The sequence below is a fragment of the Camarhynchus parvulus genome, chromosome 19 (assembly GCF_901933205.1).
Source record: "Camarhynchus parvulus chromosome 19, STF_HiC, whole genome shotgun sequence".
NCBI classification, from domain to species: Eukaryota; Metazoa; Chordata; class Aves; order Passeriformes; family Thraupidae; genus Camarhynchus; species Camarhynchus parvulus.
Genome location: NC_044589.1, coordinates 7,087,162 through 7,110,015, shown reverse-complemented (window position 1 = coordinate 7,110,015; position 22,854 = coordinate 7,087,162). Strand labels below are relative to the sequence as shown.

Here is a 22,854-nt window from a genome sequence, read left to right as displayed (position 1 = left end):
CTTAAAATAAAGCTTGGGAACTGTAAAATCTCCAGACAAGGGCTCTTGTACAGTGCCAATGTCTGATAGGGTTTTTCTAGACACATGAACTTCATTAATTGTGTTCATTAAAATAGTGAAGAAATAGAACAGAGGATTAAGCTGCAAGAAAAGCCTTGAGAAGTCCATACTATTTTCAGGAGTATCTGTGGAGCCCATTTATATTACACACATTAATTGTTACAGTCTTTAATTACATGAACACATTTTATTTTGTCACTTTTGCTCCTTGTTTGCTGCAGTGAACACTGTTGAGACTATTTGGAGGCAATTAATCACACCAGAGCAGCAAATAACTTGGAGCAGGACTCTGCCTCTGTCTCCAGCCTGTGTCAGTCGCGGGTCTGCCCTTTTCCTACATTGCTAATTAACTCCTGCCTCCATTCCTCATTGATCCATACAACCAAAACCCCCATGTCTCAGTGCTCTCTGGAGAACTGGGCCTTAGTTTTGAGGAGGAATCCCAAAACAGCAGTTGAATGTCTTGCCCTCCTGCAGTGGAGGCTGGCTGGAGCGGAAGCGGGAGTTCAGGTCATTTAGCTGCCACCACCCCCCTCGGAATGCTCAAGTAGGGGTAATCAGAGATTGAAGTGGTATGAAATCTGTTACAAATTCTGTCAAGTTTCAAGAGTTCTCCTCCTGACACTCTCGGGCTTTCCCATCAACCGTTGATTTTTGTTAAGCATAAGTTAAATCTCCGGTGCTTCTCTCGGAGGTGGACAGGCGCATTTGTCGAGTCCACCTTTCCCGGGCCGGCTGGGTCCGCCCGGGCGGCTGCGGGTGGAGCCCTGGAGCCGGCTGAACTCCGGCTGCCGCGGGAGCGCTGCAGCTCGGCCCGGCAGCGATCCGGGGCGCTGCTGCTGCTCACCGTGTTCACATCCCTGCCCAGATCCCCTCCGCTGGGGCTGTTCCAACCCTCCCGCCTGCCCCGGGGCGCGGTTCACCCGCTTCATGACGGCAGAACGCGGCTTTGCGGCATCCCGGGCAGCCCTCCTCCCGGTGACCCTGCGGTGAAACCCCCCCGGGGCCGCACGCCGCTCCCCGCCGGTTATGGAACGCTCCAACGGCGAGGGCCGGGGACGGAGGCGGCTCGGCCGTGGCCGCTCATTCTGGCTCTGCCGCGCTAGCACGGGGAGGGGGCGAAGCGCGCCCGTCCCCGGCAGCCTCACCTGCCGCCGGCCCGGGGAGGGGGCGGCCGGGCGGGTCCGCGCTGGCCGGGCCGGCTCTCCCCGGGCCGCGGTGCGGCGGGGCGGGGCGGGGGGCGGGCGCGGCGGCGCCGCTCGCTGATTGCAGGGCGGGCGCTGCCAGTCCGCCGCCTCCCCCGCGCCAGCCGCGTCCCCGCGCCGGAGCCGCACGGCCCAGCAGCGAGCGCCCAGCCCGGCCCGGCCCCGTCAGCCGCCCCCCATGGAGGAGCAGCCCCACCACCACCATCACCACCACCACTATTACTACTACGGGCACCACCACCACCACCCGCAGAGCGCCTACCTGCCACCGCCCGACGGCCGAGCCCAGCCTAAGCCGCCGCTCCGCCACGAGCACAAGCACGGCGGCCCGCAGCACACGGAGGCGCCGAAGCGGAGACCAGGTTGGAGCGGGCAGCGGGACGGGGCCTGTGACCTTCGCGGGGCGGCGGTGGGGCCCCCCTTCTCTCCCTCCTCCTCCTCCTCCGCCGCCGCCTCCCCCGGCCCGGCTCGAAGCTTCTCCGCCGCGCTGGGGCCGCTTCCTGTCCGCCATGTTGGGGCTGCGGGAGCCGCGGGCCCGCCGGCACCGCCGCCCGCCGGCACGTGGGGCCGGGCCGCGCTGCCCCCGCCGGCCGGGCCCCGGGGGCGCGGGGGGGCGCGGGGGGCGGTGAGCGATTGATGAGCGCCAGGATCAATGAGTCAGAGCAGGCGGAGGGGGACCGGCCCCGCCGGCGGCGGCGGGAGGCGGCGCGGCCCTGCCCGGCCCAGGGCGCTCGGCCGCCTCGTCCCTGCCGGGGCCGGGGCTGCGGCCCCCGGGCCGTGCCGAGCCGCCGCTGGCCGGGCGGCAGCGCCGCAGAGGCGGTGGCCGGTCAGCGGCGCGGGGGGAGCCGATCCCGGGCAGGGCCGGAGCCCCCGCCGCGTTCCTGGGGGGCTCCGCGGCTCCAGCAATCCCTCTGGGGGGGTTTCTGCGGGGTCACGGCGAGTGCGTGGCCGCCAGCCGGCCGGAGTGCCGCGTACATTTTTTTTTTTTTCCTTCCCTTGAATTTTCCTTTTACATAACGAGGTGGGAGGGGGCCTGGTAGCAGCAGAGCGGGGTCGGCAGTGCCCCATGTGCAGCCTGGGCAGGCAGGGAAGGACCTGATCGGGCACACGCTAAAATAAGTTACCGAGCAAAAATAAGTTGAGAAGTCATTTCACTGTTTGCAGCGTGCCCAGGGTTTTAATGTGTGCCTAGGCTGGCACCCCTCCCTTCCCAGCTCTGAAACGGTTTATGAGCTTGCCATATCCTCTTCACCTGTTCTTCTTACCGTCCTGGTTTTTTTCCTCTCCCCTAAATTTTGGTTGCTGCACCTCCGTGTCCAGGCCAAGGCCAGCTGTGCCAAATGTTGATTTGGAGAAAACTCAGGCAGCTGAGCTGTGAATGCTTGAGAATTGGAACTAGAAACTGCTGACACACTGACTTACTGAAATGGATTTTGTTCTTCGTTTTATTCTTTCACTCCTCATCTGCAATGGTCTTATGACCACTCTTATTGTTTTGTTTCATTAACAAGTGGTGTCAGAAGTCTTGAGTCATACAAGGTCAGCTGTAACACTGCTCTTGAGAGGGCTTCCTCTTCATGCTATTCTGAAATACTTCATTTTAGAGGATCCCACCGTTCTAGTTCTCTCTGGGGTGAAGTATTTATGGTTAACTTTCTCAACAACATATTTGAAAGTTATAGTGGAAGTTGTGGTGGTTACAGATACTTCCATGTAGTAAAATCCTTTTTGATCCCCCTCGGCAAACTCAGTTGTGGAATTTCTGTAAAGATTCCTACAAGGATTCTTGTGTTCCCGACTTGCACAGAACTTGAGCTGTTACATCTGCCAGACATCTGAGGCTCCAGGATGTGAGGGTAACAATGATTTTTTAGTTACAGCAGTTAATTTCAACAACATCAGCAACAACAAAAACATTCTTCTTCCAAGCTGGAGTTTTGCCCGCTCCAGTTGTTGAGGGACTCCCTCTCTGTGCTGACTCGGTGCCACCGTGGCTGCAGATGGAGCCTTAGGTGGGTCAGTGGCTGTGGGGGATGTGAGGCTCCCCAGCCTGGGGAAGGAGGGCGGATGAGTCAGAGGAGCAGCGGCTGCAGGAGGGATCCCTGTGCAGCTGGAGCGTCTTTGTGGAGCAAGGCACGGTGTGCTCTCCCCGTCCCCACTGGGGCTCCAGGGCTTCTCTTGGGGCTTTAGCCAGGGTCCTCGAAAGCAGCAGGCCTCTGGCCAGAGGTGTTTAAAAAGGAAAAAGCAAAAGAGGAAGTTGGGGTTGGTTCAGTGTGGACTGTCCTGGGCTTCCAGCTCTGCTTGAATTGCGCTCCCAGGACCATGGGACCTGGAAGTGAACTTCAGAAGGGAAGAGTAAAGCTCAATCTACAGCACAATCTCATGGTTTTATGAGTTGAAACCCCTAGCAAGTGCTTTATTTCTTGGGTCTCAGGCTCATACCAGCTCTCCTGGGTATGAGAAATACAAATTTTTTATTGGGGAAGAGACCCACTGCTGGTGGCAGCAGAAGGGCCCTTGCAGGGCTGCATTTCTTAGTTCTGCCACCTTTTCAGTGCTCAGGAGCGTGTGTAGGGAGGTGCTGGTCACTATCCTGAAACGCAGTGAGGAGATGTGGCCACATTTTCTTCCTTCCATCTTCCAGCTGGACTTGCACGTGTCCTTTTGGAAGTACTGCAGGTTTTTTTCCCCACTCCTTTACTGAGATGGCATTTGGGAAGAGGGTGGGAAGGAGGACTGCTGCTGTTGCAGGCCCAGGAGCTGATGGAGATGGTAGGAGTTGTCCCTTGTTCACAGTGTGTATCCTGAACCTCTACAGATCTTGTCACAAAGGCAGTGGATCCCGCTGTCTTGAAGCATCCTGGGAATTAATTTTTTCCTCTCTGTGACCTGGAAATAGTAGCTGATGAAATAGCTTTCCAGCTTGCCAGTGATCTTCAGTACAGTATATTTTCCTGGCGTAGTATCTGTATTTTCTTTTGCTTTGTTATGTTATCTGTATGTCACTCAGTTATGCGGGAGGCAGTCGTGGCTGGTCCTTCCTACTTTAACCCTTCTTGCTGTGCATTCCAGCAAATGAATTTATGCAGCTTTACCTCAGAGACTAGATATTTTCCTATTTTAAAATGTCTGCCTGAGGAAACCGGATATGTTTGGGGCTGACTGCAGCTTTCTGCAATGACAAGTCTAACATTACACATTCTAATTCTTGCCTTTTGCTGTTTTTGGCTTCCCTCTAGGCTACGGAGAGCTGAATGGTAACGCAGGAGAACGAGAAGTGTCACTGAAGGGCCTATGCTCTGATGAAGCCACCGCCCCAGGATCCAGGGTACCCAATGGCAGCCAGCAGCTCGTAGACCCTAATGTCACCCCAAAGCAGACTGTGAAGGCCGGTGCTTTGGGGAAAGCTGGAATCAAAACCAAGAACTTCATTCAGAAAAATAGCATGGACAAAAAGAATGAGAAGTCCTACGAAAACAAACACAGAGAAAACCAGTCCTCAGACAAGCCAGAGGGAGTGTCTATTCCAAACGGCGTGGTGACCAATAATTCCAGCTACATCACAAATGGCTACGTAGGCAAAGGGGCTGACAACGATGGCAGTGGCTCTGAGAGTGGATATACTACACCTAAAAAAAGGAAAGGCAGGCGCAACAGTGCCAAGGGTTGTGAGAACTTGAATCTAGTACAGGACAAAATAATGCAGCAGGAGGTCAGCGCACCAACCTTGAAACAGGAACTTGAGAGTTTCAAGCCTGATTATAGTGAACAAAAGGGGAACCGAATTGAAAATACTAAGCCTGTTTGGAAATATGAGGCTGGGGCTGGTGGAGCAGGCAGGGGAAAGCCTGGGCTCGGGGATGTACCACGGAAAAACTCTGATGCCAAACCTGGGATTAGCAGCAAGAAGTTTGATGACCGGCCCAAAGGGAAGCACGCATCGTCGGCTACGTCTAAAGAGGACTCATGGACCTTATTTAAACCACCCCCAGTTTTTCCAGTGGACAATAGCAGTGCTAAAATTGTTCCCAAAATTAGTTATGCAAGTAAAGTTAAAGAAAACCTCAACAAAGCAGCTCAAACCCCGTCCACGTCATCCTCATCATCTTCATCATCTGCTGGGGAAACTCAAGCCCAGACATCAAGTCGACTGTCCCAAGTCCCCATGTCTGCTATGAAATCTGTCACCTCTGCCAGCTTCTCCAACGGGCCAATCCTTGCTGGGACTGATGGAAGTGTGTATTCCCCAGGGGCCCAGCCACTGCTCTCCACTGCTGCTAGTACTGTACCATCGACCTCCTCCTCCTCCTCTGAGCCTGTACCCCAGGACATGAGTACAACTTCGACAGCCCTCGAACAAAAGAAATCTGGCCTTTTTATCTACCCTTCAAATATGCAAACTGTGCTCCTGGGGACAACACAAGTCGATTTCCCTTCACAGACGAATCAGCAGAACCTGGGGGATATCTTCCAGAATCAGTGGGGCTTGTCTTTCATAAACGAGCCCAGTGCTGGACCTGAAACCGTTGTGGGGAAATCTGCGGATAATCAGTTAATGGAAGTGACATTTCAAGGGGAATATCCTGCCACTTTGGTTTCACAGTGTCCTGAAATCATTCCCTCAGGAACTGAACAACCTGTGTTTCCTAAGGCTTATGAGCTGGATAAACGGACTAGCCCTCAAATTCTTAGTGCTGTTCTTAAGCCTGGGACTGCTGTTGAGGGTGGTGTCTTAGCTTTGGAGTCGCATCACACGGGTGACCTACAAAAGGCAGACACCGGTAGCCAAGGTGCTTTAGTGTTTCTTTCAAAAGACTATGAAGTAGAGAATCCTCTGGCCTCTCCTACGAACAATTTGCTAGCCTCCGCCAAAGAACAGAGGTACCAGAGAGGCCTAGAAAGGAAAGATAGCTGGGGTTCTTTTGACCTGAGGGCTGCTATTCTATATCACACTAAAGGTAATGGCTTCACTTGCTGCCTAAGGGCGTTCTCTTCTTTTTTTTTTTCTTTTATTTTCAGACGTGCAATATTCTAACATGGTATGTTCCTTCCAGCAATTCTAATTGTTTTAAAAACGACCCTTTTCTTTGCTTGCATATCCTCTCATGGCAATAACGGTCTGGGGAAGTTACTCAAAGGGTTGTTTAATTAATGTTAAGAGGTATTTGTTTCCCTGTTCCCGCGGACAAGCATGAGTGATGTTGAGAGAGATGATACTTAGCAGGTCCTCTAAGCCGCTGAGCATTGGAAGGAGTTAAATGTGTGGTTTCAGCTGCTCTGTTCCAGCTGTACCAGGTGATATTCTTCCCTGTGAAGGCTTCATAGTCTGTACTCACACCTCTGCCACCAAAGTGTTGCAGCTTCTCCCCTGGGCAGATCAGACCATGAAATCATGGCTTTGAAGGAAGAAGAAATTATTCCTACGACTGTAGGTGTGATTTATTTTTTTAAGTGTGCCCCACACACACTTTTTCCCTGCCCCTGAGTATTATGGCAACAGCAAGACCAATCTTTTCTTATCAGCTCCTCTGTGAGCTGCAGATTGAATTCTCTCCTTGTCTTTGTAGGCCACATCTTTCAGATGATTTTATTGCTTTCATGGAGTCCTTTGTAGTCTAGCTCCCTTTTTTCCTGGGTTGTTTTTTTTTTTGAGATTGAAATGACTCAAACACGATACAGACCCTTTAAAATGGGAACGAAGAGAGGGAAGCCTGTGGCATGGCTTGCTTTCTGCCTTAGTCTCAGCCCCAGAAGCTCTGAGCACTTGAGGCAGTTTTTGGCTTTTGGTGCCGGCTCAGTGTTAGCAGGAGCCTGGTTGGGTGTTCCCTTTTGTCACAGTGTTAATTACTCGCTCTTGACCAACACTGGGGCAGTTCCTTTTTCTGACCCCCCTTCCCTCTCCCTGCACCCCTCTACCCTGAAAGGAGCAAGGCGATCATGCTTTTTTTGTTCAGTATTCCACATGCACATAGGGATAATGTCTTGCTCCCCTCTGCAGAGGGTGGCTGCTTAGCTTTGGCAAATTTGCTCTTTTCACCCTCTGCAAAGTTCTTGAATTACCACTTCACAGACTCTGTATGGCATAAACTCGAATGCCTTCCTGTAACAGTAACAAGCCCAGTCATTTAAAAATAATAACTCCAAATATTTTTTCCAGGTCATCTCCCTTTCAAGATGTTAACATTTCAAGCTCTAGTATTCTTGAGAACAGTGTTCATCAATTGATTTTATCTGGGTCCTCTCCCTTCTGCTCAGTTTATTCCAGCATTAAAGCAGGCTTCCTAGTCTCGTTTTATTGTGCCTGCTTGCAGTTTAAATCCCAGCTTCCCATCAGAAAGCACAACATGGAAGAGAATCCTCAGTGATCTTTTCTTAATTTTTTAAATATTCCCTAGACTTCTGTTTGCCTCTCTGTTACCAGCCTGAACTTGTGGAGCAGCAATTGTGCTGCCAGCGAGGCTCATCAGCTCTCCCATTCTCACTTGCTGTGAAAGGCAGACCTCAGTGAAACAATAGGAACAACAGGAAAATAAAGAACACTCCCATCCCCTGTCCTCTCAAGGAGGTGTTAACTTCAAAGCCTGGCTGCGTTGAGCTCTTCTAAACACAGGAGTTAATTACATTTGTTGGCAAGAATGGCCACTTAAAGCACCCGTTAAAATACTGTTCTCTGCTCTTCTTCTGCATGTGAATGGTCTTGCTTTGAGCATCCAGAGCAAACCTCCTCATGATGGCCTGGGGATACCCGATCCTGCCCCAGCACTCAGCTCTGCTAATTTCTTTTTCACGTTATGTATGTGCCATCAGGGTGTTACTTAGGGGTAAAAGATGATGGCTGTTTCTAATCAGCATTGTCATTAATGCAGTGATGGGGTGCTCCAAACACCTTGGGCTTGTCTTTCTCCTATTTAGTGGTCAAAAGCTTTACAAAGCAAGAGATCAGGCCAGGTCCTAGTACTTTCGTAGTGGTGGTGGGTGTTGCATTTCATCCTTGGGGCGAGATGGGTTAAGGGATATTTGGAGGGAAGGTGCCTCCTGTCCTCTCTTAATGGCCGTGGTCCTGCAGCAGAGCCCACCGTGTGCTGTGAAATGCCTCAAAAGCAGAACCGTGGGGTGTGTTTGCAGGACAGCAGTGCGGGGGTTAATTCCCACACTGTGCTCTCCGTTTATCTTGGGCTCTTTTCCTGAGGTCCAGCTCCAAGCCAGCCAGTTCCTCTGCAGTAGGAAAAGAGCGATTTCACTCGGTTCCTTTTCACGATTTGCCTTTTCCTCCTTGCTGGGGAGAGCCTGTGGGTTTGCCTGGGTCGGTGTTAGGGCATTCCGGGCACTCAGACTGTTTGGTTTTGATTTTGAGAATCTCGTGAACTTCTCCCTCTCAGATTGATCTGTTTGCTGTTGAGCAAAGTCTCGGTAGTTTGATCTTTGCATCTGCCCTGCCCTTGGGGTTATGAACACAAAGAGAAACGATCACAGGACAAGGACAGGGGTGAGTGTGGAGCACTCTGGTGTCCTGGTGTGTTCCCTACCCTGAGCTCCATGTGCAGTGTTTTAGTGCAAGGATGAAGCTCTGGGGGTTGCAGAGAAGAACGAGCTGTGAGTGGTTGCAGTGCTTTGAATGTCTCAAATGTGCACACTCTTTCTTGCACTATTTGTGCCTGCTATTGTGACCAGGTTGTGTGGATCCTCATCCTGGACTGTAAATTTCTCTGGGAAAGCCTCCAGCTTACTCAGTAGCTTTGTTCCAGCAAACCAGGCTTTCCCGTGCGTGGTTTGCCCAGCAACTGCACAGGACATTAAAAACTGTAATTGCTTCACAGCTTCCTTGTGGAAAGATGGATGGAGGAGGTGGCACCCAGGGAGAGCTGGCTCTGGTACAGTGCTCCTGTAACTCACCACAGTGTCCCTGAGTGCTGGCAGGGCTGGGTGGCTGCAGAGCACAGCGAGCTCCTGGTGCAGGATTCCTGTGTTCCTTTCCCTGTACCCTGACTGCTTTTTCTCCAGAAGTCAGAGCACTGGGAACATTCAGGCAAGGATGATGATGCCCTCTCTTGTTCTTCTGGGAAGCTTTTCCTGTTGGTTTCATTGTACCCCTGCTTCATGCCTTGCTTCTTTCTTTGTTTTCCCCCTCTGTTTAAAGGGCAGAAAGACTCCCTTGATCATCTGATCTGCCTGAGTGTAAAACACGATCCTTCAATGTGGCTGCCTCCACTGACAGCCCGTGCTGCCTGCAGTTTGTGGTGGTGCCTTGAAACGCTCACAAGTGACAGATCTGATTTACCACGGGAGATCTGATGTAGCTCAGCACTGGTGGGCCTGCTCTGGATGTGCTTGGAGACAGGGATGGGCTTCACATGGGAGACTGGAAAGCCCAGGAAGGAGCAGTGCTCTCATTTCAAGTCATTGTCCCCTGTCTAGGTTAGAAGTTGAACTTCTGCCTTGGTGTGGCATTGCCAAAATCCTTATCTTTTTGAGGTAAAACTGATTCTTACAGATATTTTGGTCCTTCAGATAAGGAGGCTGAGTGTATGTCAGCTTTGCTTGCATCGAAACCAGCATCTTCTTACTGCTTTAGTCCTTCTTTTTAAAGACAGCTGGATGAAGCACTTAATATCAGAATAATTGTCAACACTTTGGAGAATTTTGTCATGTTCAGGCAATTGCAGTCTTCCAGGCCAGGCTGTCACTGACACTGAGCTCTAGATGGCAAGCTTTATGGTGGGAAGCTCAATCATTTGCTTGTCCTGAGCTAAAAAGCAAATAATTGAGGCCTCCAGCTCAGCTGCACAGCAGCGGAGACCACATGGGTGGAAGAGAGGGAACTGCAGGGTTTCCCTTGTTCTTGCCCCTGAATTTCTGCCTGTGCTGCTGCTTTGTCCCTTCTCAGCACCTCAGTTGCAGCAGCAGCAGCATCTCTGTTTGCATGAAGAAGCAGGAGAGCAGCATGGAAAATAGAGCAAGGCAGCATGGGCCAGCCAGGAGTGGCGTTAGCCGGAATGGTGAACTGGGTCAGAAGAAATAGCAGAGCTGTGAATTCAGCAATTTTCATCCTTTACATCAGGAGAAGGGGGGAAAAAAAGCCTTGGTTTCCCATCCCCCCGAGGTGGGAAGGGGTTAGAGCTCGCTCTGTTGGTTATGGCCTTGTGGGGCTTGAGCTGTGGGGCAAAAGCTGATTGGATTCTCCTTCCAGTCCGTGCTCTTTCCAGTTGTCAGGATGAGTACAGTGTATGCTGTACAGCCATGTGTCTCCACAGCATGGAATACTTATTCTTTGCTTTGTTTCCAGGGCAATCCCTATACTTCATCATTGTCCTGCAGATACAAACAGCAAACATCAGACAAAAATGGTTCCTTCTTGTTATTTCTTTACTGTTGTATTTTAGGGACAATTTTGGGATTTATAAGGGCAGTGAAGTAGTAGCATGGCATTGTGCAGACACTTCTATTAGCAGGGGCTGCCTCTCTAGCAAGGAAAATGTGTGTAAAAGTGCCTGTCTTAGCAAGTTATTTCAGAAACACTTTTTTCCCCTCCAAGGTTATGTACCAATCCTGCTGTAAAGTTTATTGACCTATGAGGAATCCCAGCACAATTCACCAGAGTGTGCCTTAGTCTTTTCCTGACATCAAAGCTTTCCTCCAGTGACCCTTTGTTTCAGTGATAGTCCCCAGAAAAAGTGGTTTAGGTGGATGTGGCTGGGACTGTCTGCCCCAGGCAGTTCCTCAGCAAACCACCAGCTTGAGGGCTGTGGAGAAGCCAGCTAATTGTAAAAAAAATATCCTGGTACAGGAGAGGTTGGAAGGGGCACAGGAGGTGACCTAGTTCTGCCCCTGCCTTGGAGCAGGGCTGGCTTTGATGCTGGGTTGTGCAAGGGTTTGTTGGTGGCATTTTCTCCAGCTGGGTTGGAGTCCACTTGAGGAGAAAGTTTGCTGGTTTTGGGAATGGTGGCTCCTGTTGGGCAGGTCTTTGGAAAGCAGCAGTTTTGGGACAGTATCTGAGAGACTGGACAGGGGCTGGTGGTGAGGATACCCCTGTTCTCATGCAGGCTGAGCAGCTGTAGGAGTCCTTTGCTTAAACTCACTCTGGAAGCTTTATCCAGGGAAAAGAGGCTCAAGAAAAGAGCTCTAAGCTCAGAGAAGGAGGACTGAAAGCAGGCTTGGGGCTTCTTGCGCGCCCAGTTCTTGGGGGCTGTCTTTCCTTCTGCTTGGCTGGAGCCAGGCATTGGCAGCAGTGGCTCTGCTGAGCTGCCTGGTCACCCTGTGACAGTGGCCATGCATTTGTCACAGTGCCTTTTGTCAGTCACAGGTGATCACAGCCTTGAGCTGGCAGGAAAACATAGCTGTATTACCAAGTAAAGCAGAATAAATCATACAATTCCATTTTAAGATTGAAAAAATCCCTTTTCCCCCTAGTTTTGTGTTGCAGTTAGCCTGGAACTTAGTTTTCCCTTGTGAAGTTGTTTCACTTGGTCAGTGTGCTTTAACCTGTGCTGTCCCCTGTCCCTGTGCTGCCAGGTGGAGGGGAGGACCTTGCTCTGCTGGTGGCAGGTGATATTTAGTAAGAGCTGTTATTGCATTGTTTGCTGATGGTCTTTGGTTTTGTAGCTTGGTCCTGCTGAGCATTTGCCAGCCAGTGTGTCCAGGTGTCTGTGGTGTCCAGGACACTTTACACCACCTTCCCTTTCTGAAGGAGAAGGGAAACTGAAGTCTGAAAAGGCTGTAGGTTTGTTAGATTTTTTTAAAACAGAGTTTTGTCAACTTAGTCGTTTTTTGGTATGTTCTTAAGAGTATCTTTGTTTGTATGTCTGTATATCTGTTTGTCTTATTGTCCGATACTCTTAATACATGGAGTTCACATTCTTGTGTCCAGAGCAGTTAAAGCCAAATGAGGTGCACAAGACAATGGTCTGTGCATGGGGATGTGGCGGTGGGTGGTGCTTCAGCTCTGCCTCGTATTTCATGCTCAAGCATTGCTCTAATGTGCAGGAACCAGCAACTGGAGAGTAGTTTTCTGTCCCCTGCCTTTGGGGAAAGCTGTTAAAATGGGAGATGTTCTTTAGCTGTTAGGAAATGATGCATCAAACTGCGCTGAATGGAAAACTCACTCCACAGGAGGTAATTTTAGTAGCTGGTTCATTTTACTTCAGGGGAATCTGCATCTGGCAGATGAGGGAGGCAGTCCCTCGCCAGCCTGCTCCTGTCCCTGGGGTGTTAGAGGCTGGCTACTGTTCCCAAAGCACTTAGGGCTCCCCAATAGAAGTGCAAAGTCTTGCTGTTACTATCCTGACGCAAAAATAACAGACCTTGTAAAATTTTGTCAGGGCCTTCCTTACAAAAGGCTTAATTGTGCAAGGAGGGCTGGCAATATTTATTTGCATGCAATTTCCTGCCCCAGGGAGCTGGAGATTGTAGGGGACAAAGGACAGATGAAGGGTTGGAGAAGGGAGGCGATTGATGGAGGTGACACTTGGCACACATCGTGCTGAGGCCGTGGGTTTTGTAGGGCTTTTTCTTCTTCCTTTTCTATGCTGCTTAGCTTACTCACTGCCTTGTTTTGTGCTTTACTGCACATGCCATGTGGCCTGATAATCTCTCACCATTCCCTTTTCCTAGCCTCTACCAAGGTCCTGTCACCCTTTCTGGCAAAAGAGAAAAGAGACTCGAAAGTGGTTCTTGGAAGATTGTGTTCCGACTAATACCCATTTTCTATAATTTTGTCTATTGAACTTGGGCACAGTCAGCATCTTAAAAAATATTCTAGCTGATGAAATTCCAGCGTGATAGCAGCTCAAAGTAGTTATTTTGAATGGTTCTCTAAAGATGCTTCTTTGTTAGGGGGATATTTTAAAAAAAGAGCCTTCTGTTTCTCGGCGTTAATGAAAAGAACATTTAACTTTGCTGTTATTTCTTAGGTAAACAAAAGCATGTGCATGTTCAGGGAGAACTGGGAAGGGTTTGTCTTTAGCCTACAAACGTGTTGTAGAGGTAAACTGTGGGAAGACCTGCAAGCCAGGTGTGGGGAGCATCACACCTTGCTCCTGGACAGTGTGTTGGCAGCAGCTCTGCAGAGGTGCTCTCACAGCAGCCCTTGCCCGGTGCCTCAGCACACGCATGCTGTGAACCATGTGCAGCTCGCTGTGTCCAGCACTTCTCATTTCACACTCACTAAACATCAACTTGGAAAAATCATCTCTCCAGGCTCCTTGTTGAGGCTGTAATGTGCAAAGCAGCGTTGGAGTCAGAGTAGTAAAGCCTGAAGTTAGATTGTGATATGTAGGACTGGTGAATGGTGATGACATTTCTGATGCTCAGCTTGGCTCTCTGACCCTTAAGACCGTGTTGCAGCTATTCCTTTGCCTTTTATTGCTGGATTATTCATGTCAAATTTGTGTTGTCCTGTGGGCTGGGGCTGTGCTGCCTGGTGGGAGGGGGTTGGCTCTATTTGAAAGCCCCAGCACAACTGCCACACGTGGAAAATTAAAGTGTGTTTGGAGTGGTCTCTAATGGCAGCATCAATCTGCATAATAATAGTGGTCTCCTTTTGCCTCCACAGAAATGGAAGCGGTTTGGAATTTGCAGAAGCAAGGTGAGGATGTTGGAAGGGATAAATGTACCAAATGGCTCTGTCTGTTGGGAGGGGGGATGAACGAGAGTGGATTGTCTCTGTGTCTGGAGATGCCTGGGTTCAGTTCTTCAGCTCCTGTGGTTTGTAGTCTGGATTTATCTCTGTTTCAGATCACTGAAAGTCAGGACAAAAAGCTTTGCTATAATGGTGAGCTGCTTGGAGTGAAGCAGAGTCTCTAGAAGAGCAATAAACCCAGTGTCAAATTAGATTTAATGACTCTTCCTTATGTGTATACAAAATTGCTTTCTATTTCTGGTGTTGGGTGTCGCATCCAATAATAAGTTTTAAATTCTGATGTATCCCCACAAGTTACCTGAGGGAGATTCTGTGTGGGGAGAGCTGTATGTGGAGACCTGTGTGCTGCTGTGGGGAGCAGCTCTGCTCTGGGGGAGCCAGCCTGGCTTTGGGGTGCCTTGGCAGGAGGGGGGCATCCAAAGGGAAAGTCTGTTAACAGCCAATGCTTTGTGTTTATTTTCAGCCACGGGGCGTGAAAGTAGCTTGTCCAAAACTTAGAATTCTGCTTTCTTTCCAGATCCCAAAAGGATAATCACTTATGATGAAGCCATGGATCGCCCGGATCAATGAAGGTAGCAAGACAAGACTGCCTGTTCTAACCTTTCTGCAGCATTTGTGCTGTTCGTGGGGGACAAAAAGGCTTTTATGCTCCTTCTAAATCTTCAGTGCAGCAGAGGAACCATAACTAGAATCACAGGATAATATATACAAATATATATATAGTTATTTAAAAATGGCAACTGAAAGTAATTAGACTTCTTAAGGAATCTGAAAATTTATTTCAACGAGACTACACACGTGATTATTTAATCTCCGGTACTGAATAGATATTTTTTTTTTCCATTTTTGTTTTGTTTTGTTTTTGTTTAAAGAGTGAATGCAAGCGATTAAGGAATACAGACTCAATTACAAGCCCGGTTTCAAAGTTCCTGCTGTCGTCTGCATGGGCAACAGCAACCCACTGGAGAGGCATTTCCACTTGACAAGGTTTCTGTTTCTTGTTCTGTGACTGTAGTGACACACTAATCACAGGGAAATCAGGATGAATCACCATCCTTCATCTCCTCTTTCCCTTCCGCCTCCCCTGTTTGGTTTCTTTTTTTTTTTTTCTGATTTGTTTTCCATTGAATGCTGGAGAAACGCCTTGAAGTTTGCAGAGTTTCTTTTTTTTCTTCCAGATAATTATAATCCGCATGTTTTGCCAGGAGTAAAGCAGCAATCCTATGCTGGTGATATTGTCTTAAAAGGATCATTCTGCTGAGGGAAAGATGGTAATACTGCAGTTCTAGGATGCATGGTGAAGTCACACAGTTGACCTGGCTCCTGTTACACGTTGGACTATTGCAACTGAAGAGTTATTTCATTTTAAAAGACAACATGGAAAAATAAGCAATCTGTTTAGGCATTTAATATGGAGAAAAAAAAAACAACAACAAAAAAAAACCCCACTGTTCCCACAGTTTAATGCCATTGTATTACTGGGAGCAAGAAAAAAAAAGAAAAAAAGACAAAAAAAAACTATCTTCTGCTTTCAACTGTAGGTGCTTCATATTTGCTCTGTCTGTCTCCTAACACTAAATGTGCTGGATTTTTTTCCCATTTTCATTGGAAAACTGAAGAGGAATTGAGTTCTGCTAACTTTCACCCTTCTTGAATTATTTTTTCTCTTAAAAAAATTTCAAAATAACAAAAAAATGAAAAAAGTTTAAAAAAAAAGAAAAAAATGGGAATTTGAATCCTTTTCAATTTGTCCATAGAATGCCAATGGCTGGGCTTCCTGCCCCTTGGAAATGCTCTTTTATATTTTAATGCAGTCTGTGTATTTCCGGGCTCTGCTTCTAATTATCTCTTAATAAAAATATATTTTATTACAAAAAAAATGGAGGACTTAGGAATGAAAATAATAATTTAAAAAAATAAAAAAAAAATAATCCCAGGGAAAGGAAAGCTTCCTAGCAGTGGTAGGGAAGGCTGAGCAGAGTGCAGGCTCCAGCTGTGTAACCCCTCTGTCCCATTGCAGCTTGTGTAATGTGTCCCAATCATCTGGGGGTCGGGTAGTTTTTCTGGGTTTTTTTTAAAGGTGGAAAGTTCACAGGGTCCAGTGCAAGAGTGAGAAATGAATAAAGCAGAAATGGGTTTGTTGGCCAGCCCCAGCTCCCCATGTACCCAGTGCTCATCATGGGTGTTGGTGGCCTAATCCTGGCTCTCCAAAGCAGCAGCAGTTGGTGTCTCCTAAAATGAGACTGGACCCTCTGGGGCATTAGGAGGAATAGATAAACCCAAAATTCTGGAATATCTTTTGTGCTTAGATCTGTCCATCAAGCCATGGGGCTGCTGTCCAGTCACCAGAGGGTCCCACAGGGCTCCATCCTCAGCCCAACATCTCATTAACAACCTGGGCTCAGGACTCAAAGAGATACTAATTTTGCTGACACACTAAACTGTGAGGAACTTTTGACACCCTCAAGGGCAGAGAGCCCTCAACAAATTAAGAGATGGGCAATCACCAACTGTCTGAAGTTTACAAGGGTGAGTGTCAGATTCTGCACCTGGGATGGCAGCCCTGGATGGACTGGGAGGCTGGAGAGCAGCACCATGGAAAGGGAGCTGGGGCTCCTGGTCCATGGCCCAGCAGGACCTGTCCTGTTCTGCTCTGGCCTCACCTCGAGTTCCTGGGGCAGTTCTGGGCACCACAACATTAGAAAAACCCCTATTAGAGAGCATCCCAAGGAGGCCATGAGGATGGGGAAGGGTCTGGAAGCCTTATGAGATCACTTGGTTTGTTCAGCTGGAGAGGAGGAGACTGAAGGGAGAACATCCTCCCAAGGGGCAGCAGGGAGGCAGGTACCAATCTCTTCACTCTTGTGACCAGTGAGAGGGAGTAGCCTGAAGCTGAGTCAGGAGAGGGTTAGGTTGGATAGCAGGAAGAGGTTCTTCACCCAGAGGGTGGTTGAGCGCTGGAACAGGCTCCCCAAGGAAGTGGTCACAGCACCAAACCTGTCTGACTTCAAGAAGAGTTTGGACAATGCTTTCAGGCACAGGGTGGGATTCTTGGGGTGTCCTGCACAGGGCCAGCAGTTGGACTCGATCCTGATGGGTCTCTTCCAACTCAGAATATTCTATGATTCTATAGCTTTCTTTTTTTTTTTTTTTTTTAGTAGGAGTATGTAGCATGTGTTTTTTTTAATTGTTTTTATACTTTTAATAAGATTGTTCCTGAATGAGACACTTGAGTTCATGGTGGGACAATGAAACTGAAATTCTGTACCTTGTGTAAGACGCTCGCTTTCTGCCACGCTTAAACATTTGACTATGGATTGCCTACTCCATTTGATGTATCCAGAGCTATATAGTATAATACTGAGTGTGATACTATATAGTCATCATGTATTGTATCAGTCCAGGTTCAGAAATGTGTGGTTGGCCAGTCGCAAATAGTTCTGTTTCACCTATAAACTTGTACCACCTCTGCAGGTGTGTGTAACTTTGAGATGCATAACATGTTTACAGATGTGCCCAACATCTAGTCCTCCAACGTTCCTATTTTTAATTCTGTTGAGTCTCCCAACTGCTTGCCAAAAGTTGGAATTGCCTCCAGCTCCACTGCTGAAGAACTGGGGCATTCCTGAGCTTTAAAGTGTTGAACAAACTGGATAGTGGGGCTGGGAAAATGAAGGTGGAAGAAATGTTCTTTTTCCTTTTTTATTATAATTATTATTATTTTCAAAAAGTTGAAGGCTAATAGAAAAGTTTCCAGTTTGTTTTACTGGCTTTAAGGCTCTGCTGTGTATTTATTTGCCTTGTGTAGTCACTTGTCGCCTTAAGGGCTGGGTTCCATTAAAAAAAAAAAGAAAGAAAAAAATACAAAACCACCCTGTTTTGCTTCCCTGGGTCTGTGCTGTCCTGTACCCCTGCCCCTGGTCTGTGCTTGGGGCGATGCAGGAGTTGAGCAGCACTGGCCCTGCACCTCTAGAAGGGTCTGAGTCTTGCTGAATATTTGAGGACTGTCATCTTGGCCTAGTCCAGTCTGTCACCTGAATAGTGAAAGAAATGCTGAGAGGAGCTCGGTTCAGCGATGGGTTGGGCTGGATTCCCCCTGATGCTCATCTCTGTGGCTTTGCCTCGCCAGCAGGACCCATCCAGAAACACCCTCGGCAGCACCTTCTCTGCTGTATTTCTGCCCATCCTCTGTTCAGATGTCTGTCTGTCTGTCTCCATGAGCTCCACGGCGTGTGCTCAGCTCTAAGCAGTTAGGAATTCCTCTCTCTGAGCTCCTGTAGCTGCGGCTCCCTGGTGTTTCTGGGATAGACTATTGCCTAGAGCCAGGCAGGACCATGGAAGGAACTTCCTCATGCTGTTGTGTAACTCACCCTGTTGCTGTCTGCAGTCCTCCCCAAGTCCTCACACAATTCTTAACTGAGCACTTATTAAAAATATCTTAAGATTTAATCTGTTTTCTGATTATTTTTGTGTAAACTTATAAAAAAAAAAAAAAAAAAAAAAAAAAAAACAAACTGAAATTGAGCTGTGACTAATTTAGCACATTGAAATAACGATAAGGTGTTACTGATAAGTCTCATGTTTTGTTTTGTTTTGTTTGACTCAGAGTATTAGTACTGTAGCATAAACCAAATACAGCCTGGGAAGGGGAGCAGAGGCCTCCTGTCCTGGGTGTGCACCCGAGGGTGTGTGTGGGGGCGAGGAGCCGGCGGTGCGCGTGCGAGCATCTCACTTGTGAGGAAGGAGAGCGAGCGTGTATTTATTTGTGCCATTGTTTGCATTACACTGAGTAAAGAAAGTTTTAAATCAAAACCCCTTCAATATGTCTAGTACTGGAAAGCAGCACTAAGGGTGAGATCATGACCTATTTTTTTATTAGCTATGAAGATGCTAATTCAGGTTAAGGCTTCTCTCTTGTTTCTGTTCCCGTTGTGAGTCCCTTTCCTCTGGTTCCCTTTCCAAGCTGTCTGTTTATTGGAGTGAGGATTCCTGCACAGGCAGGGGCTGTCTCCTTTCTCTTCTGGTCATTCCCCACCTCTCCTCTGCCAGCAGGTTCCTTTGGGTGTGTCTTGTACAGGGTCTTGTGTAATAGAGACTGGAGCATGTAGTGCCAGCCAGATCCAGCTTGGGATCTGCTTGCTTTTGGTGGATCATGGAGTGTTCGTGTGCTCCAAGAGGTGCTTTAACAACTGCTCCATGACAGTGGTTTGGGGCCTTCAGTGCTCTCTCCCACTCCACCCATTTGGTGGATTGGCAAAGCAATGGCTTTCAAGCTTTGCTTGGGATTTGGTTTTAGTTTAAACCCACCTCAATCCTCCTTGAAACCTGGTAGAAATCTCCTGTCTCTTTGACCAGTGGGTAGCTCCAGGGTGTGGATTCTGTCACTAACCCACTTCAAACCTTTCTGAGCTAGTAAATCCCACTTTTTGCCTTTCATAGCTGCTTCTTTAAACTTCTTTGAAATGTGGAAAGAAACCCAATTCTCACTAGGTAGTGAGTCCAGCACCTGGGAGTGGGTGATGGGTGAGCCAGCTAGCTAAACGGAAAGGAAAATTGCTTCCTGCTAGGAAAAAAATAGGGAAAGAAAAAGCTGGAAGTTGTGCTCCCACTTGTGTGTGTAATTAGTGCTTTCACCTTCAAGGCAGTGTTACAATAACACCATAGTGTCCTTTCCCAAGTGGCCAGTGGGTGACCTCAGGGACATATGGGAGTGATGGCATTCACAGCCAGAACTGCCGGTAGTTTTCCTGTGCGTCCAGGTTTTGATCTTGATTCAGTAAATTGCTGTGATGTCCCAAGCTTTCAGGAGTCTTGCCCTCTCATCCCTAGAAGACTTTTCTGTCCGTCCATCAGTTGTGATTTTTCTTAGAGAGGCTGTTTACAAGGGAGCTGGTTGAGGTTGGGAGGGGAGAGAGCAAGGATTCACCCACTTCAAAGCTGCTGCACGTTTTCACACTGGTGTGTAAGGCAGGAGAAGGGCTGGTGTGGTGGAGTAGCCAAGAAAGCCAGAGAAATCCTGGCTTTGGCCACCACCAGAGTGTTTTTCCATTTGGGAAAACCCTAGAGCACACAGCTGGGAAGCAGGAACCAGGGCTGGTGGGAAGGAGATCTCCATGTGCTGCCTTCCAAGGATTACAGAGCTTTAGAGGTTTGCCCAGTACATGTTATACCCCAGGGTCAGGCTGGCTCCTCTGTCCTGCCCAAGATCCTCTAAAGCAACAGGAGACTGGAGCTGTGGATGTCTGGGGAGGTAAAAGAGCCCTGTGGTGCCCTCATGTCCTGGGCAGGAGCCCATTCCCTGTGCTGGGACTGGAGCAAGAGTCCTGCCTGTGCCCTCACCAGGGGATGCTGAGCTGGATTTACCTTGACTGTTAATCAGAAAGCTTCATGTAACATGTCCAGAGCTCTAAAGCCATTTTGTAAGATAGCAGTGTCCCTTTTCTACAGCCTTATTAAAGAGTAGAAGATCTTTAGAAGGAAGAAAACAAAGAAAAAAAAATTGCTCATTTCTTTCTGTGGTATGAAACTTATGTACTGCGAACTTCTGAACATTTAGCAGAAATACAACTTACAGTTTTCTTAAAAAAAAAAAAAAAAAAACAACAAAAAAATCCCCAGCCTGTCTGCTTTCCATACTGGTCTTTCCTCAGGTGCTAAATAAGGGTTCCAAAAATGGATACTGCTTTAGGAGTTCCTGCTTTATTCTTAAAATACATATTTTTTTGCTTAGGTGTTGTAAAGATATTTTAACAAGAATGTTTTTTTTTAATGTAAATAAGGTTGTGTCTTTAATTTTTGTTTTATCTCCTTTTTGTCCATATTGAATAGTCAAATTTCATTTTGAGAAGGACCCTCTTATGCCCTTCCCTGAAGACATTTCATTAAGTGTTGCTGCATTTAAGAACGAATCTACAACTGTTCATTGTCTTGGATTAATGCTGATGCTGCTGCTATAAGTAACCCTGAAAATCAAGAATGTGTGATGCACTTTTGTTTTTCGTTTTTGTTGTTTTGTTTTTTTAACATGACCATGTAGTTCCTCTGCAGATAGCTGAACCCTCCTGTAACACAGCCACTGACTGGGGGAGTGTAGGAACTGGGGGAGCTGGGGTGTAGGACAGGGGTGGACCTGATTTTGGTGCTGACCTATGGCAATTTCTATGCAAACGCAAGCAAAGGAGAACTCTTTAACTTGAGAGAACACTGTGCTTTTTTATTTTTTATTTTTTATTTTTCTCTCCTTCCTTTTCTCAAGCTGCTATTGGAAGGGTAGTGCAAATCCCTGAGGTTTTCAACTTCTCCTTCCTCCGTGGCTGGTGGTGCAGGAAAGGTGCCTGAGTAACTTGTAAGGTAGAAAAAACCTCAGCCAGCTCTTGTCTCATCTCTGGTTTTAATATATTTGTTTTCTATTTGAATTTCTCTATAGAAGGAAATTGCTCATCTCTAAAAAAAGCTCTTTTGAATGCTTTGTCTCAATGTGAAGTTAACCAGCAGTATTAAGAATTGCATGGCCTCCGTCCTGCCCTTATCCCAGTGCTGGGGACCCACCAGCTCCTTCTCCACCTGGGGAGCACTCGGTGCCTGGGCTTGGATGTTTTCCAAGAAAAAGTGAGGTGAAGCCCTCCAGCCAGCCCAAACCTGCCAGTGAAAGGCTTAGGGAGCAGTGGAAGGAGGTCTCACTGCATCAAGGTGCTGCTGTGAGGCACAGGCAGGTCCAGAACCTCTTCTCTTTGTGGGTCATACCTGGACCATGGTGGGGGATGTGTACCCTGGAGGAGGAGTTTACTGGAGGGGAAAAAGGGATTCTACTTGACTATTTATAGAAGATCCTTTAGGAATATAAAGTACCTCTCTGCAAAGTGGGGTAAGAGTAAGGAAGGTCTAAAGTCGTGTAGGAAAAACACTTGGGGATTACAACTGCCTGGAAAATAGTCTACAAATACATAGGCCAGAGCTTTCTGCCTGTTTAGTTAGTATTTTCTTTTTCAGACAGCGTTTGCTCTTTTGCACACCGAGGTGTGTGTGTGTACATCTGACTCAATGTGCCTTGCATGTGTGCTTAGTCTTTCTGGAGAGAGGTGGAGGGGTGTGAGCTGGGGATGTGGCCACAAGGGCCACTCCCCATCCACAGGGTTCCTTAGTGTCCCAGTGACCCCTGGGATCAAAATGAGAGCTGGACTCCAGCCTGTGTAGTGGCTGTCTTAGTTTGGGGATGATGTCCTGTGCAGTGGCACCTGTGACTTCGGAGGGGAGTGGGAGGGAGAGAAGGAAAAGCTGCTTCGCTCTTCTGCGGACAAAAAATCAGCATTGCCACGGTTCACCTGCAGAGCCAAAACAAGCTGAGGTCTGGAACCAGCTTTGCTGGAGTTCAGGCTCTCTGTGGCACCATGATCCCATTATGCAGGGGATTTATTCCCTGCCAGGTTGTGGTTCTTGTTTCTGTGGGGTTTACAAGATTTTTTTTGTAAAGGAGAAGTCAACACGCCTTGCTTGAAGTTAACGAAATCCAAACGCTTGTGTTTGCAGTCAGTGACTCAGAACTCCAAGCTGTGCAATTCTGGGTTCTCCATCTCCCACCCTAGCGTGTGATGATTCTGTCCGAGTCTTTCTGTACTTCTGCCACAGTTAATGTGAAAGCTTGCTTGCATTATTTTTTAGAAATGCATTTTGCACACTCGGGTTTCGCTGAAGCTCCGTGATAAGGTTAGTTTGAAGCAGATGAATAAAGCTATGCACATGTTTTGAAAGTTTAATTTGTGTCTCATTACCAGAAGTGACTTATCTGCCCTCTTTTGCATTCCTGTGCTGTCATTGCCTCCATTCTCTTCACCATCTCGGAGGGTATGATGTAAGGTGACAGTTCTTTGCTGACAGCTGTAGCAGAAAACTGGCGCTTCTTGATTTTTTTAGTAGCCTTTCTCTCTCCTTTGCTTTCTCTGTATCTCTCTGTATAGC

General features: G+C 48.0%; 1 protein-coding gene across 2 annotated transcripts; it reads left to right on the top strand.

Moving 5' to 3' along the window:
• The first annotated feature begins 1,389 nt into the window (after positions 1 to 1,389).
• NUFIP2 (nuclear FMR1 interacting protein 2) lies at positions 1,390 to 22,652 on the top strand. Of its 2 annotated transcripts, XM_030962643.1 has the most exons (5): positions 1,390 to 1,627; positions 4,505 to 6,223; positions 13,813 to 13,845; positions 14,417 to 14,471; positions 15,078 to 22,652. In XM_030962643.1, the coding sequence occupies exons 1-4, from the start codon at positions 1,444 to 1,446 to the stop codon at positions 14,467 to 14,469; spliced, it is 1,989 nt and encodes a 662-aa protein (XP_030818503.1). In that variant the 5' UTR covers positions 1,390 to 1,443; the 3' UTR covers positions 14,470 to 14,471; positions 15,078 to 22,652. The 2 variants fall into 2 exon arrangements, with proteins under 2 accessions (XP_030818503.1, XP_030818502.1); XM_030962642.1 differs by having other exon boundaries at positions 14,417 to 22,652.
• Positions 22,653 to 22,854: the final 202 nt, after the last annotated feature.